General features: G+C 38.9%; 1 protein-coding gene across 5 annotated transcripts in view; it reads left to right on the forward strand.

Moving 5' to 3' along the window:
- JAKMIP3 (Janus kinase and microtubule interacting protein 3) overlaps positions 1–16,729 on the forward strand; it is a 79,964-nt gene that overhangs the window by 18,098 nt on the left and 45,137 nt on the right. For all 5 annotated transcript variants that reach the window (XM_072424195.1, XM_072424197.1, XM_072424198.1 and 2 more), the window contains exons 2-3: positions 6,153–6,392; positions 10,386–10,883. In XM_072424195.1, coding sequence (XP_072280296.1) covers positions 6,258–6,392; positions 10,386–10,883 — 633 coding nt within the window. In that variant the 5' untranslated portion in view covers positions 6,153–6,257. The remainder of the gene's footprint in view (positions 1–6,152; positions 6,393–10,385; positions 10,884–16,729) is intronic.

Genomic DNA, 16,729 nt, shown 5'->3' on the forward strand with positions numbered 1-16,729 from the left:
ATGTTGAAAGGACATAACGTGTCTCTTCTACAGTAAAACATTCTTACCTGCCTGTGCACAATCTTCTTTTGAATATACACTGAGTTGTGCATGCGCGGAATATACAATGCGGGAATACCTGATGCTGGAAATTAATGAACTCGTGCATGCACGACTTGGCCAATCAACATGACCAGAAACCCAGAAGATGATGTTGGCACTGGCAATATATTAAGAAGTTTATTTCACTTTATTTATAAATTCTCCACTAAAACTAAATCTTAAAACTACATACTAATAAAAATAATTTGTAAAACCTTTCCATATTTGTTACTTATTTTCCAGTATCATCATAACTTGGTTATTCCAATGCAAACAAATCTAGGCTCATTGGAAGGGGATATCCATAGATAAAAGAGTGACCTGCCACTTACTGGGCGAGAAGAAATGTGTCAAAAGTAAAATGCATGAGTTCCTGGTTCAATCCTATTCAGTTATTTATTTGTGGCATGAAAAGCCAACCGTTTTAGAAGGTCAAAATTTTCTGCTACATCAGGGCTTAATATGTTTTTTAACTTTTTTAGTCTTACATAGAAGAGCTATGCCAGTCATGCTGGGGAGGAATGAGCTAGATGCTGCTGGATGTCCACCAGCCAAAAAATAAGCCAGGGCTCTATCTGACTTTCTGCAGCTTCTGCACATTGGGGGAATGCAGTTAAATCAGATAAATCAATTTCAGGACAGAAAAGGAGCCTGTACAACTGTAATTGTATATTACAACCCTGTACATTTTGGAAAAACTGTTCTTTGCTTTGCCACTACAAGCCTTTTTCTGCTGAAGTGTAACAACACAATATTATCTCTATCAACAATTTTGTCATGCTTTCCTCCTTGCTTCTACTGCTGGACTGTACCTGTGCATCTTAATGGCTTGGCATTGACAACATTCAGGAAGTTGAAAAAAGGTGCAGGGTACTGGTAGGAAATGTTCATAGTTAAGTATTAATCGGTTTATAGGTGATTATTCTTCTCAGGCAGCTATTCCAAGCGTAGCAACCAAGACGTGGGCTTCTTACGCAAGCAGGGACTGGATTTCCAAAAATAAAGTGCAGAGTTCCAGATTCATATATATCCATTCACTGCATATTTTGTTTAATATCACCAAGCCCTGAAGAAGAAGAAACATTTGAACCCCCAAAAAGGTCGCTCTTAGGGCAAGTCTAGACCTTTCTTGGGATGAAGTGGTCCCCTGCTTCTCCTGGTGGCTGGCACTCTGCTTGGTCACTGGCACTGTAGAGCTGGTTCTTAACAAACTGAACTAGTACCTCTCATTGCTGCCCCTATTCATTCTCTATGGGGCTGCTACATGGAGAAATTACTAGAAGTGTCTCCCCAAAGCAGGGATTTGCTGGCATGAGGAAGCAATAACTGTACCACAACTTAATGGCCAGTCTGAACATAGCCAAACATCCATCGCATCACTAACAGTCGTGCTTTCCTTCAGCAGTGCTCACAGAACATACAGCGCTAATATACCAGTGACAAGGGGTGGCCAGGACAGTTGACACTTCCATTTGATGTTTCGGGGGCTTTTTTCATCCATGCACAGTAAAGAAGTGAACATGGTCATGGTTGGTACAAAAAATCTCCACTATCCCAACCACAATAAATGTTAATTGTTGAGGATTTAACAATTTTACATTCTCATTAGTTAATAATAATTTTCTTTTTGCTGCATTTTTTTATTTATAAAAAATGAAAAGGAATAACAATAACACTTTTGCACCCTGTTGGGATTCTGACCTGGTAAACTATCAAAGATGTACTGAAATTTGCATAGCTGTGTTTTAATTGACCAGCATAGGCATGTCTGTGAGCAATAGAAATGAGAAATATGGTAATCAGAATATACACCATAGCTCTGCCAAGATGGGCCCTTTTGTTCATTTTGCACCAAGGATATTGTCTATAGCGAGGCAATGTTCTGCACCTGTCCCACTATTGTCATTAAAGGGAATAGGGCGTCACCAATAAAAGCCATAACGTTTATAAAATGTTCCTCTGGGAGATACAGAAACATTGGCAGATAAAGAGGGCTTGATTTATAAAATATAAGAATTGCTGTTCAAATGTATTAGCATTCATACATAAATCAAGAATAATACCCTGAAAAATGTAGACAAATTATATTATCTACATTTTTATGTTGTCTTTCTCAGGGCAAATTTAACACTCTAAGATGTAACAGAAAATAGCCTCAGGACATTTGCTTAGAATAAAAAATATCCTAGTGCCTAAAGCAAATGTAAGGAGTGGTTGTGAAATTTAATTAACTTGTTAGTACCTAAAGTCCATCTAGCAGGATTTCCATACTTGTGGTCTAGCCAAATGGAAACTCCATGCTTGCCACTGCTGATAGGGGAGTGCCCTAGTTGTAGCCTACGCAATTCACTTTGTAATCCCCGGAACTGATGGGACAAAACTAATTGCCGTTTTAATGGTACTGCATTAGCGTTGGCTTTCTATTATTGAGCCGCGTACATGCAAACCTCATGCATTATAAGTAATAGCATTCTGGGACGTGTTTTTCCTCTTTTTTTTTGGTCTATCTATTTACTCAAAATCCTAATTTAAATCAGCTTCCAGGTGCATCAAAACAAAAAGCAGTTTGTGTTCCCGAGAAAGAAGCCACAGCCAAAAGCTTGCCAGCATACTGCAGAGGATAACCCTTGATCTATGTGTAGAAGTAATGGTCTCTCTACAGAGGTTCAACACTTCCTGTTGAGTCCAAATCTCCAAGCTAAAGTTGAGCTACGAATCTGCCTTAGCGGAGGCTGCCTTAGTTCTCTGCAGAAAGATCACTGCTTCCACACAGACAGCAAAGGGCCCACTTTACAGTATGCTGGCACGGGACCAACTTTCCTGCTCAGGTTGTTTCTTCGTTCTAAAGAGAAAAACTTGATATTTATTGATATGATATTGAACACCTTCTGTTTTGATGCACCTATAATGTGTTTAGAAGACTTAAAGCGGACATATCACTAGAATTTTTACTTTACATAAAAGGGTCGACAAGGTCTGGGAGGGGGGTAAAGCCTCTCCCCTTCTTACAGAATGGGAGTGCACAGCCTCTCAGGATACATACATCACGCATCCCAGGAGGCTTCTGGCTGCTCCTTCTGGGCATGTCTGATCTCGGGTGATCGGGGGATGTAGGCAGAAGGCGGAAGAAGAGGAACAAAGATGGCGACACCTGGCCAGGACGAAGGAGGATTACAGGATGACACAGGACTCGATCCAGTATCTGAAGAAGTAAAGGTGAATGATTTTTTTTTTTTTAGTTTGCTTCTGCTTTAAGGCTTGAAGGTTAACCCATGCTTAAATCCTGGGGTGGTTTTAGGGAAGGAGAGGAAGCAATTAGCCAAAACCACCATCTTCACCAGGGTCCAAATTATCAGATTGGCAGCGGAGTGCGAGGAACTAAAATGCTGTGAATTTGTACCCCCACTTTATATTGACCCATGGTTTCATTTTGGCTAAAACTGTCCCCACTAAACCTAAGCTTAACCCATAAAGCCCTTAAAGTGTAACTAAACTAAAACAAATTGCTACCAGGCAGGTCTTTAATTGCAGAGAGACAGACGGTGTCCTTTCTGCAATAAACTAACTCTGTCTGACAGCAACTTTTTAATTGCACTCCCCTGCCCTCTCACTCTGGGATGCCGCAATTTCCAACCAATTTTCTTCCTGGAGTTGGAACTTCGACCATCATGACTGGCTGGACCAGGATGACGTAACTCCCTTACAGACACATGGGAGTGAATTTGGTTATGGCTGCAGCAGGGAAAACCAGGAAGAGCCAACCTCCTACAATGAGCTGCGCATTTGTCTGGCAGGTGAAGACAGAGAACAGATAGGTAAGTATTAGCTTACTGCAGAGTACACATCACCTGTCCCTTTCTGCAAAACAGACCCCCTTTCAAAACTTTGTCATGATTTATGATGAAAAGGACAGTGATGTCCAAGGGAATTATATTTTATGTCAATAATAATAATGCAATATTATACCAGAACAATCTGTAGCAGCTAATTGCACCAAATCTGATCCCTAAATAGGGCTGCCGGTTCCTGAAATTGTATTAGGTTTATCATGACCTTAATAAAACAAATACAAATGGCAATGTGTGGAATAAGGTCTTCGTTGATAGAAAAATGAACAGTTTGACCTTTTACATGCTCCAATGACAGTGACCTAGCTTTCTCTGAATCATTTTCCTTACTTTTTCTACATTTTTCTGTAGTAGATTAGCCACTTTGTATTTATTTTATAATACAATGACTGCCTGTATATGACTAAATGGAAACAAAATCCTGCGTACCATTGTACTAAATAATGTTCTTTTTTACATTGGGGTAATTTAGCTTTTGTAAGCTGTTGTCCTAGAAAAAAGCTGAGTGCGCTAACCTTAGATGGTCTTTTTTTTTTTAAATTAGAAGATAATGTATTTTCCTTCAAAAGAAAACTTATTTTGTAGCTTTTGGATTGTTAACTCGACTGCTTTCTTTGGAATTGAGGCTTTCTATAGAAAGAAAAGTCCCAGGGGGCAAAATCTATGAAGGAATATATACTTTGATTACTAAGATTCTCTCTCTATGTTTTCTTGTGCAGAATGGAAAAAATTAAGTAAAGATCTAATTGACTGGTGAAATGCTACAGTCAGCAAGCACAGTTTATCCTTCAAACACTAATGCCTGAGCCTTTTTTTTTTTAATAAAGGAGGCCAGCCATTAAAAGAAAGTGCATCGATTCTAAAATATGTTTTATAAAATTGTGCTACATTCATGAAATATATTGTATTCAATGGGAAAGGTGTACAGGACTTTAAACCTAAACTCAAAGTTTACCAAGACCAACTCCAAAAGCAATCATGCTGATTGGCATAAATTAACTTTAAATATTAAAAAATCCATTGTGTAGCCGTGCTGGCTTAAAGTTGTGAATCTATCCACATATTCAGGACTCTTATGGCTTTAAATTTCATGTTTAGAGTGAGATCGGACAATTGCTACAATCTACTTCAAGTGACTACAGGTCCTGCCCATCTTTATGGCAAAAAATGTCTACTGTAATTCAGGCCTGCTGGGAAATGTAGTCTGGTATAAATTGTTCCCCCTACTTTTTTTGCCATATCTGCCCTTCACAGGCCTACTTTAGAGATGAGAGGAAGTGAGATGTGGTGCAGTATGCAAGCACATTTGGCACATGCAACATGTACTTTGTCTACCATATTCCTTTTTTGTCCTGCTTATTCTCATCCCCCCTCCCCTTTTTTCCCCTGACTCCATATTTTTCCCTTTATTTTGTATCTGTTCCTGTTTCACTTTTTTCCTCTAAAGTTCTGTATATAAAAATCAAGAAAAGGGTGGAAGGTTATAGTTTGCGCATAACATGGCTGTTTTTTGCATTTACCTTTTGTTAGCATTTATACCCTAAACTAGATATGTAGTTATTGTTATACTGCCTGCATGTTTATGACTTTACGTGTTCGTGGCTAATAATCATGCATGAATGTTCAAGGGTAACTTTATTTGTGTGCATTGTTTAGTTTTATTTTTGATGTCATTCCATTTCTTAAATAAACATTAAAAATGTCTCCTGGGGGTGCAGAAGTGCCTTAACTATCCTGGGATTTAAACACAAATTAAATAAACGAAATTAGTCTAAATACACCACCCATATTCTCTATAAAGAAAACAAAGGAATTTTTTTCTAGATTCCTCGTAATGGCTTAGTGAGCAAATCTGAAAGTTCTGCTTTGTCGAATAACTATTCCCTATTGGAGAGCCACATGTAGGCTGTTGGTGATCTGTAGACTGTATTTAGAGATTATGGGTCCCATGAGTAAAACCTCAGGCTCCTCCAGCCACATGCTTCATACCTTTTCTTAAATAACCTTACATAACCTAATTCATTCAATACACTTTTTTTTATTTACAAGATTCCTAAAATCTAAAATCTACATCACTGCAGAATATTTTGGCTATATCCTCTGCTGTGTATATATATATATATATATATATATATATATATTTACATATATTTGTACTATTTGTACTCTTTTGTACTATTACAAAGTAATCATGTTTATTCTTTTTGCTTTATCTTTTTCTAGACAAGAAGAAAAATGTAGAAAGAGGACCGGGGAGGCTTGGCTCTGTGACGCAGAGAGGCTCTCTCTCTGATCGGTCCTGTGCCCTTCGTGCCACTCCACCTCACAATGTCAAAAAAGGGCACCAGCAGCAGAGCAAAGGGAGAAAGACCCGACTCATTTGCTTCCTTGCAGGCTGCCAATGAAGACCTGAGAGCCAAACTTACTGATATTCAGATAGAACTCCAGCAAGAAAAGAATAAGGTGAGCATGTATAACCATATGGTGGAATTTTGTATCTCAACTCATTACTCGGCTTACTTTGTGCATAAGGCAAAAAATTCATCTTTACAGATCCAGTTTTCTTATGGAGCCAATGTTTGTAGATGCACAGTCAGGTTGCCATTGAGTTTGGTGGACCCACTGTGCCACCAGGGGGAACAGGTGGCTATCGAGCAGGACAGAGGCTGGAAATTCTAAAATCCTTACGGAAAGCCAACATAACGGATCCAAAACCTCGATTTTTTAATAAAGCAATGAATGCCAAAAAAGCAGGCATAATAGGCGGACATTCAGGGTAAGCACAGGTAATCTGAACACAAATACTGCCAATGGAATATCCCAGTGCCTTCTGCTTGGTCACAGATTACATATCTAGCAGTCTACCTAACACCCTGATTAGGATAGGTGTAAACTGCAGAGCCCTAAGGTGCTGTGATAAATTACAAACAGCACATGGCAAAGTCCCAGTGTTGATCATTACTGTAGTCTCGTACATGAAAAAATAAGTTACTGCTGTGATCTATGCTTCTATTGCATGTCCTATGTCCTACACTCCTTGGTGAAATGGACTTATTATATATCTTTCTGAGACCATGCAAGAGAAAAAACTGTCCTTATTCCCTAATGTTATAACCTTATCATTTGATAAACCAACAGGATGAACTGATTTTATTGCTCATTACGGGTAACTGCCATATACTGGTAGTGTAATGCAGGGCTGCAAAATGCAACAACTAATAGTCCATTATTTTTATTTTTTTGGGGGGGGGGGGATTGACAACCAGTACAGCTTTGCTATAACAAAAACTCTCTACATGTCTCCTGAGGAAATGCGTTGGGGATGGGTATTGATTTGCTCTTGTATGGTTTAGGGTGTACTATGTCTAGCTAATCAGTCTGTTATCCAATGCTAAATATTGGGAAAGAATGCAAAACGAACATACAGTGCTGATATAACAAGTTGTGATATTTTTGTTTGTTGTACTAATAATATAAACTCTTTGTGCCGCAAAAAAAACCCAGTCTTTGTTTTCGAATTACATATATAGGGGGCGACCCCACCAAATCCTTATACAAGGTAGGATTAGAACCACTGATCCTTGCCATACCCTTGGATAAAGTCCTGTGTGATGCATTTTTTATGCAACTTGCATTGCCATTCATATTAAAGTGTGATCAGGACCTTATTCATCTAAAATTTCTTTTAGATACATTTATTGCAGATTCCAACCTTGTAACTGTGATTTGTTTGTTTCTGAGGCATGTGAAGCTCCGTTACTGTTCAGTAAACTTTACATAACCTTTACAGTGAAATTCATAGTTACACATTTTTTTTATGCAGAGTCAGGGTCTATAATGAGACTCTCTCAAATAACATTGCCATACTGCAAAATCATTCCCACAGCTTAGTCATGCATGCAGGTTGCTTATTCCTAAATCATGGCTGAAAAGATTCAATGTTTATCCCTGTAAGCTTTATTTATTGTAAGCTAGAGCAAATCTGCAAGCATTAGACAATTTTACCCGAATGCTAGGCATTCTTTATATGATTTTCTCCTGACATTATTTTTGATTGATTTCCCATCTCAATTATGATAAATTTAAAGTGATCCTTTTGTTCAACTTTAAGTATTCAATGTACCATTCAATTGTTCAGTAATTATTCTTAAATCTAAATGTTTTTTTAATTATATTAAATTGAAACATCAGGCGTAACACAAAAAGTTGTTTTAACTTCAATACAATGGTTAACCAATCATTAAAAAAGTTGCTTTGCCGTATCAATTTTCAGTTGGAATTCTGCCCAAATATTGTTCATTAAGATCCTACAATGAACTGTATTAATCAATTTATGATTTGTTTAAACTTTTTGGCTAGTCAAAAATATTGTAGTGTAGTAAAATGTGTAGCAGTAACATAAACCAGGAAAAAATTCATGGACATATTATTATTATTATTATTATTATTGTCAACCTCTATGTATATTTTATATAAATATATATATATATATATATATATATATATATAGCACAAACATAATATGCAGCCCTTTACAAAGTCCATATCAATAACTGTCCTTCAAATTCTTACAATCTAAAGCCCCTGCCATACTCCTAAGGAACTAACTTAATCTACAGCCTATTTTGAGGGGAAGACAATTACCCTAATGTTTTTGGGATTGTGGGAATAAACCAGAGTACCCAGAAGAAACTCACACAAACATAACGTGTTTCCACATGGTTTTCTTTGTGACCCTTTTCAAGTTTAAAATCAAAAGTTACAGGCTCTTAACCTCCAACAATCCTAAAACGTAACTCCACCTAATTGCAAACAAATCTTCTTTGAACAAGCTGGACAATTTTAATAAATTTGGATCATCCAAAAATTGTCAAGGACTTCTGCAAATATCCTCTCTGTTTGGCCAACATTCTACATGTAGCTGAATGATAGTGAAGGGCCATTAAGGTGCTATGATAAGTAAAGAGATTTTTCACCATGTCCTAGCCACGAGTGAAACTTTCTGTTGGTACCAAGTTCTCACTCCAGCCACTGTCTTCATGTATTACATAGTCATCTATAAATTATACTAGATGCTACATGAAATATGTTAAGGATGGAATTTATGTCTGATGGCCCTATATAAGAATGTATAGTGGCTTTTGGCCACTTGTTATTTACACTTATAGGTAGGGATGAGCGAGAATGCTCCTGACATTCTTGCGAAAATTTTCTCGAACTGCCGATGGGTCCGTAAATTTAGAGGAACAGATTTCGCTGACCCATTGGAAGATCAAAGAAAACATTACAGGAGGAGTACCGCGGCTGCAATGCAAGGCAAGCCCTCATTTAACCTCTAGTGCCCGGGGAGGCAGGAGGAGTACCGTGGCTGCATTCATGAATTCAGCTGTGGAAATCCTCCTATGCGTGATCCCCGGGCACTAGAAGTTAAATGAGGGCTGCATTAATATTGGATCTCTATCCGAGAACACATACTACAGGGCTACTAGAGGGGGTTTGAGCTCTGCTCCCATGAGTGCTCTTGCAGGTCCCAATCTCGACGGCCGTATTTACACAGGCTGTTCTTGGTACATGTTCGGTAAGCAAGAACGGCCCGATTTGCCGCAAGATCGAATAAAAAAATTTTGCTCGCTCATCCCTATTTATAGGCTTTTATATCCAAAAATGTAAAGGGTTTTTTAAGACAACATTTTTTTGTAGATTTGTTTCAGGATATAGGCGTAAGGAATTGGAAGCTCTTCAAGATTTTATTGCTTTCTATACACCTGTTAGGTCTGAAAGTAAAGAAAAATTTTAAATTTGTAATCCCTGACGTTAACTGATTTTTAAGTGATGTGCTTTACTTTGGAGGGGTTTTCCATTACTTCTTGTTTAATCTAGTATTTAACATTGGAAAATGGGCATCTCCATAATGGGAATCAGATGGCAAAAATCCTTAAATTATTTCCTTATCTATACAGAAAAAAAATTATATATATTTTTATATGAATATATTTTAATACAGGATACATCTGTGATCCATTTTGTAATCTGTGTAATGTGATTCACTTGAATACCTACTTTTCAGGTTTGTTGCTGATATTTTTTAGAGCTCATCACCAGTTGGCTGCAAATTAAAATATATCTGGAGTTCAAGCGAAGGGAAGGTGTTTGTAGTCTTAAACAGAAAAACAACCTAGGCAATGTCAGCGCTGCTCTTCTATATATACAGTACAGTGAGTGGATGCTGCCACCCAAGGCTAGGAATTGTAAAACTGGTAGGATGGACAAGTGAAAAATAGGGGAAAATTATGGAAATACAGAAGATGAATGCAGCCACTACATCTGATAAGCTGCAATATAGTATATTACTTTTTAATGCTACCTATAATTCTCCATGTTTTTTTCTTTTAACTTGATGAGAAGTACTTAAAGAATAAAGTTGTATTTGCTACTTTGTGTGTTTTGCACTTGTAGGTGAGCAAGCTTGAAAGAGAGAAAAACCAAGAGATCCGTCAGATTCGAGAGCACGAGCAGCACAAAAACATTGTTCTTGTGACCGAGTTGAAGGCCAAGTTACATGAGGAGAAAATGAAGGAGCTACAAGCTGTACGGGAAGCCCTCCTAAGGCAGCATGAATCTGAACTCATCCGGGTAATAAAAATCAAAGACAGTGAAAATCAGAGGCTGCAATCGGTGGTCAATGCACTCCGGGATGCTGCTCCAGAAAAAGTCAAAACTGTTTTATACAATGAGGCCAGGGAGGAGGCCAAGAAGAGCTTTGAGTCTGAGAAGACCAAAATGCAGCAGGAGATCTTCGAGTTAAAAGGAGCCAAAAAACAGGTGGAGGAAGCCTTGACTGTAGTGATGCAAGCTGATAAAATGAAGGCAGCTGAAATTCGGAGTGTGTTCCATTTACATCAAGAGGAGATCTCAAAAATTAAGCGTGAATGTGAGCGGGAAATCAGAAGGCTGGTATGTGCGGAAATTCAAATAATTTATTAAAATAATTTTTGAAGCATGACACTATTGACATGAGAATATTCTGTGTGTTTCCTCTAACAGCCAGTAAGCATCTAGTTGTTTTTTTTTTAGTGTTTAATGAAAACTTTCATTTGGTATAGAAAAAGAAGTGGTCAAAACCTTAAGTTTTTTTTTTTGGCCATGGTAAAATTGGTTACATTTTCCTTTACTTTTTTGTTCTGTAGACACAACTGGGGAAAAAAATCTATCGAACATGGGAAATGCTTTTATGCAGTGGTTACTGGAACAAATATCCCCATTGGAAGTTCCCCCCTCTATTCCTGTTCTGGTGTAACCCAACATTTTGGATTTTCCTTCATTATCAGTGCCAGGGACAGTGGTCACCTGGACAGATAAAAGGAAGGAGATATACAGGGGGAACATGAGTGGGCAATAGGGTACTACCTCAACCCTACTCTAAAGTTTAAATAGGTGTTAAAGTATCTATTTACCTGTGTCAGCCATTTGTTTTTGCTTCTAATGGATCCACTTTTAGTGAGGTTAAACTGTCCCAGATGCTGATGATGATTTGCTATGGAGGTAGAGACTGTTCAAAATGTCACTTAGCTTTAGCAAAAAAAAATGTTATACTATCTTAATTTAAAAAAAAAAAATCAATCTGCCTGGGATTTGCAAAAAAGGGGAATGCATCTGTTTTGTATGTTAGATTGGGGTTCTGTTTTGACAACTTTTACTTTTTTAATTACTTTTGGTAATGTGGAACCTTTAAATAAAAAATATGCTTACATTATTGACCATCATCATTGTCAACATTATCCAAAGCCATCAAAAGCCTATACAAAAGCATAAGTTGAACCTAGGTAATAATATGTCTTTATGATTGCTAGACTAATTTCATTATTATTATACTTTTTTATTTGTACAGCTGAAACATTGTAATGTCTGTTGAATCCTATCATACATGGGTATAATACTTCTCATAAGTTCACATACACATTGGAGGACTTTAGATACTGCCCCTGATTCATCAAGCAGAATCGGATGATCGCTCGCGCATTCGTATTCGCGATCCGAAATCGTACGCCGTCGCGCTATTCAGCAACTGAAAAAGCTCGCGGCCAGAGCCGCGCATCTCCGGCAGCTTTACACTGGCGAGCTTGCGATCGCTGGCCGCGCGTACTTTCGCGCTTCCAGCGAGCGCGGATTTTATTGATGAATCAGGGGCACTGAGTCTGGGCTTTGGATGTGTCCCTGAAACCTTAAGGAAAGAATGAGCTAGCTCTAGGACATATCTGCTGTTAATGTATTCATTGCTATATATGTCTAAAAATAGGAGCTCTGTAAGACAAGAATTAGGGACTACACTTTGCTGAGATGCCTTTGTATGGTGTTGTGAATAAATAATTGCAAATTCATGCAACAAAAATAAAATACTTTAAAATACAATACAATGCAACACCCAACAAACAAATTATTCATTAACAATGATAAAATGTCTAGTAGCAGTTAGCCACATGAAGTGAATGAATAATAAACTTTATTAATCACAAAAACAAAAGTAAAACCAAAACTTCTTAACATAGTATTTACATACATCTAATAAAGACAGGCTGTACAATGGGGAAGGGGGTGGAAGAACTCACAGGCCCAAAGCTTCATTAGAGTTCGTTTAACCTATTCAAGGAGTGCTTGGGGAAGGGTGGCCTTTTCAGACATCCTCTTCCTCTTACGGAAAGTCCATAAGGTCAGACTGAGACTGAGGGCCAGTCTGCGGCAGTCCTCGATGAACATCTTCTCCCTCCGATGGTTAAGGCCCTTCCTGGCGCACCAAATAGTGTCCTTAAAAACAGTTCATGATCCCCCAAGCTCCTCCGACTTCCTCTTCCCTGTATTCGCCATGGAACAGGGAATACAGCACAGCGCAGTATGTGATGGATGTCCTCCAGACGAATTGGCTCAGTTCCTGTGCCAAGGTCTTCAACAGGGACTGGGCGTAGGGGCACTGCCAGAAGATGTGCAGGGCCATCTCCTCCTCGATGATGCAGAATGGGCAGTGCCTGTACCTACATAAGTTTCTTGCATGCATAAAAGTCCTAAGCAGTAGTCCTCCTTGAACCACCATCCAGGCCAAGTCCCTGTTGATAAGTCTATTGGATCCGATGTTTGTCCAGACTTCTTTGCAGGTTACTGCATTACGACACTAAACAGTTTCTATTGAGTCCTTTCCGCTGATTTGCTTGTAGATCGTCTTCAGCTTCCACAGGTCCAGCTTAAGGCCTTGCAGCTCATTCTCCTTGATGAACTTGAAGGTGTCCAAGTAGAACCAAGGGGTGTCCCAGTTTTAAGGGATGGAGCTGTCCCACTTGTCCCATCCTAAGCTCCTCCATAGTGGGAGGAAGAAGAAACATGACATGGAGTTGCCTGCAGAGGTAAAGGACCGGTCCACCAATGTCCTCTGCATGTTGTTGCAGGCAAAGTAGATCCTCAGCATCGTTGCAATGTCCAGAGTTCCCTTGCGGCCCTTCTTAAACATCACTGTCCTCCTGACGCGGTCCATCTTCAAGCCCCAGAAGAAGTGGAACACCGCCCTTGTGATGGCCTTGCAGGTGTTGGTGTGGGGGGGCCAGGCCTGGGTGAGGTACTGCAACACAGGGAGAATCTCACTGCGGAGTACTTTTCCTTGATCCGAAGGGCTTTCCCTTCGACCGTGAGATATCTGAGGCTCCAGAGACCGAATTTCTGTCGCATCTTGGACAGCCTCTCCCCCCAAAACTTTAGGGCTGCTCCCTCCTTTCCAAACCAGACGTCGAGGATCTTACTGAAGTTTGCTTTGATGTTGAATTGGATGGTTGCAGAAGAAGGCAGGTACCAATTCCCAAAGAGCATGGGTTTGGACTTCCCACAGTTGACAGTCTTGCCCCCGAAGCTCGGCCAAAGTCTTTGCAGATCTGGACGAGCACGTCGATGGAACACTTGTCTGTGCAGAACACCGTCATGTCGTCCATGTAAAGCGAGCACTTTGCTTCCCTTCTGTCTTGTCCTGGTACAGTGATCCCTTTGATCTCTGTATTCCGTCTGCACTTGGTGAAGAGCTTTATATAACAAATAAAAAGTAGAGGTGAAAAAGGGCAGCCTTGTCTGACCCCGGAGAGGACCGGAAAAGAGTCATTCTTCCAGCCGATCACCAGCACTGTGTTATGGATGTCAAGGTACATCAGGTAAACATATGAACAAAACATTTCATGAAGTACATATTTAGGAAGTGCTCCTACCATGAGTCCATGGGAGAAATGGTCGAAGGCCTTCTCCTGGTCAAGACTGACCAGAGCGGCATGGATGTTGAGGTCCTGTATGACCAGAGTGATGCTGTCTGCAATCCTGCACCCTGGGATGCCGCAAAGTCTGGTTCGGGTTTATGATCTGACCGATAACCTTCTTCAGCCGGTTGCCCAGTACCTTGGTGAGGATATTGTAGCCCACATTCAGGAGAGAGATGGGACGCCAGTTCTTGAGTTCTGAAGTTTATGAAGTAGTTCTTTTGATGCTGAAGATGTTTCAGCTCTAATGATTGCCAGGAAAATACCCCAATATTTATATCTAAACTGGTAGTACAGACCTTAATGCAATCACCATGTATTTTGACAAGCCAAATGCTGATTATCAAGAACAGGATGGGAGGTGTCAGAATCCTTGGTGTCAGATATTCTTCATAGGTATTAGTATTTCCATTTACATGGCTGAAGGTGTAAATTGCAACTACAATGCAGGGTGGAGCATGATATGTGAATGCCACATATACAGATGATGTCAAATACTTCCACTCTTCTTCAGCATTGGTTGTTCCAGTTTGTTTACTAAAAAAATGAACTATGTACTTATTGAAAATACACAATATTTGCTTATGAGCAAAGTAAACGAGGAATGGATACTAACTTAACAAATTCCATACAAATCAAAGCTCAATATTCCATTGGGTTTTCTTTTTTTAATGATGTTTCATTTTTTCTTGCATTTCAACAAATGTAGCATAGTGGATGGCCAGCCTTGGATTAGTAACTCATTCACACCCTTCCTGCCCTCAGTTAACAAAATGACTGGCACTAGAATACAAATGAAATATAATAGGCAATGTCTATTAAATTATTTAATATATAATTATAATTGCGTTTGTTGAGAATCTAATAGAACATTACTATGTTTGTTTTATAGAATGCATGCTTAAACTCTAACAAAGAACCAATATATGATAATGGTTTCTGTTTACTCATTTATTCCTGTTAGTGAAAATACCCAACATGAATAGTGATGAGAGCTTCTGAAAAGGATTGCACAGTATATTGTATGTATTGTAGTGAATCCTAAGGATATTGTATGATATATTTCCCAGACATATCTAACGTAAGTAGTTTAGATTTACCATTCATAGTGAGCTGATGCAACAACCATCAACTCAAACAAGTATTTGCAGTTTGTCATATGTAGTTTACAATTTATGTGAAAACGCCTACCTAAGTGTAACAGTAATGTGCTGAGCTTGTATAGTTAAATCCTGATGAAATATTAGTTGCATTGCATCCCAGCTATTTACTGTCAAGAATAACGCGCCAACTTTCCATTCCTTCCATGATCTGTAGGTGGAACAGGCAGCCCTAGTACATAAAATGTATCTTTCACAGAGGCAGAAGTAATTCTTTATGTTCCCACAGATGGAGATTACCATTATTTATTCATACTGTTAGTAGTACTTGGAGATGATTTTTCCATCAACTAATGAGTGGGCAGGTATCATCTGTTTAATATAAATGAATACTAACTATTAGAATAAATCTGGTGAAAGAAAAAAGTTGTCATTGCCAATTACATATAATAATACCATACACCAGACTGATTCTACTTGGTTGATCTATATTTGAAACAAGTTATCTGTGATGCAAACTCACTTTTTTCCAAAGAAAATATATACCGTATTTTTCGCCGTATAAGACTCTCCGGAATATAAGACGCACCCAATTTTAAAGGAGGAAAATCTAGAAAAAAAGATTCTGAAAGATTATTCCCCTTCTGATCACTCATGTGCCATTCAAATTCCCTTTCTGATCACTCTGTACCTTTCAAATTCCCTTTCTGATAACTCTGTCATTCAAATTCCCCTTCTGATCACTGTGTGCTTTTTTTCTATTGTACGGCAGTTAGGACAGGGAACAGCAGGTGGCGCTGTGCCGGCTTCTTTCGCTTTGCTTTACAGACAGGAGAAAACACGATGCTGGCAGAGGAGAGAAGAGAGACACGCTGCAGCCAGAGACACACGCAGGATCGGGTATCGGGTGAGTATAATATTTTAATTATTTTTTTTAACACATTTGTCGTATAGGACGCACTAACTTTTCCCCCCCCAGTTTTGGGGAAGAAAAAGTGCGTCTTATATGGCAAAAAATACGGTACCTTCAGTTCTTTTAAACTTTTTTCTGCTTGTCTTCCTCAGGGTGACTTTGTACTTTCCTTTAGTTAAAGAACATATTTCATCAGCAAATTGAGCCTGAAACCATGTGTCATACTTTCATACCATATATGCATTCCTGTGTAAATAAAACTTTGATATATTTTTTCATTGCTCCATTTTAGAAGCATATATCTATTAGGGCTTGCTCATACTAACAGTGGATTAGTGATGTGGTTGTAGCTTGACTGCCTCCAAATGCCACTAGTTGCCAAGCGGTCAAAAGAGGGTAAAAATAGGCTGCCCAATTGCCTTTGCTGGTGTGTTTGCCACAACTGAAACCTACTGTAGGAGTGTTTTTATGGTGTTGTGATTGTCTTGTACATTAACTAAAGGGGTA

Source organism: Pyxicephalus adspersus, chromosome 10 (genome assembly GCF_032062135.1).
Source record: "Pyxicephalus adspersus chromosome 10, UCB_Pads_2.0, whole genome shotgun sequence".
NCBI classification, from domain to species: Eukaryota; Metazoa; Chordata; class Amphibia; order Anura; family Pyxicephalidae; genus Pyxicephalus; species Pyxicephalus adspersus.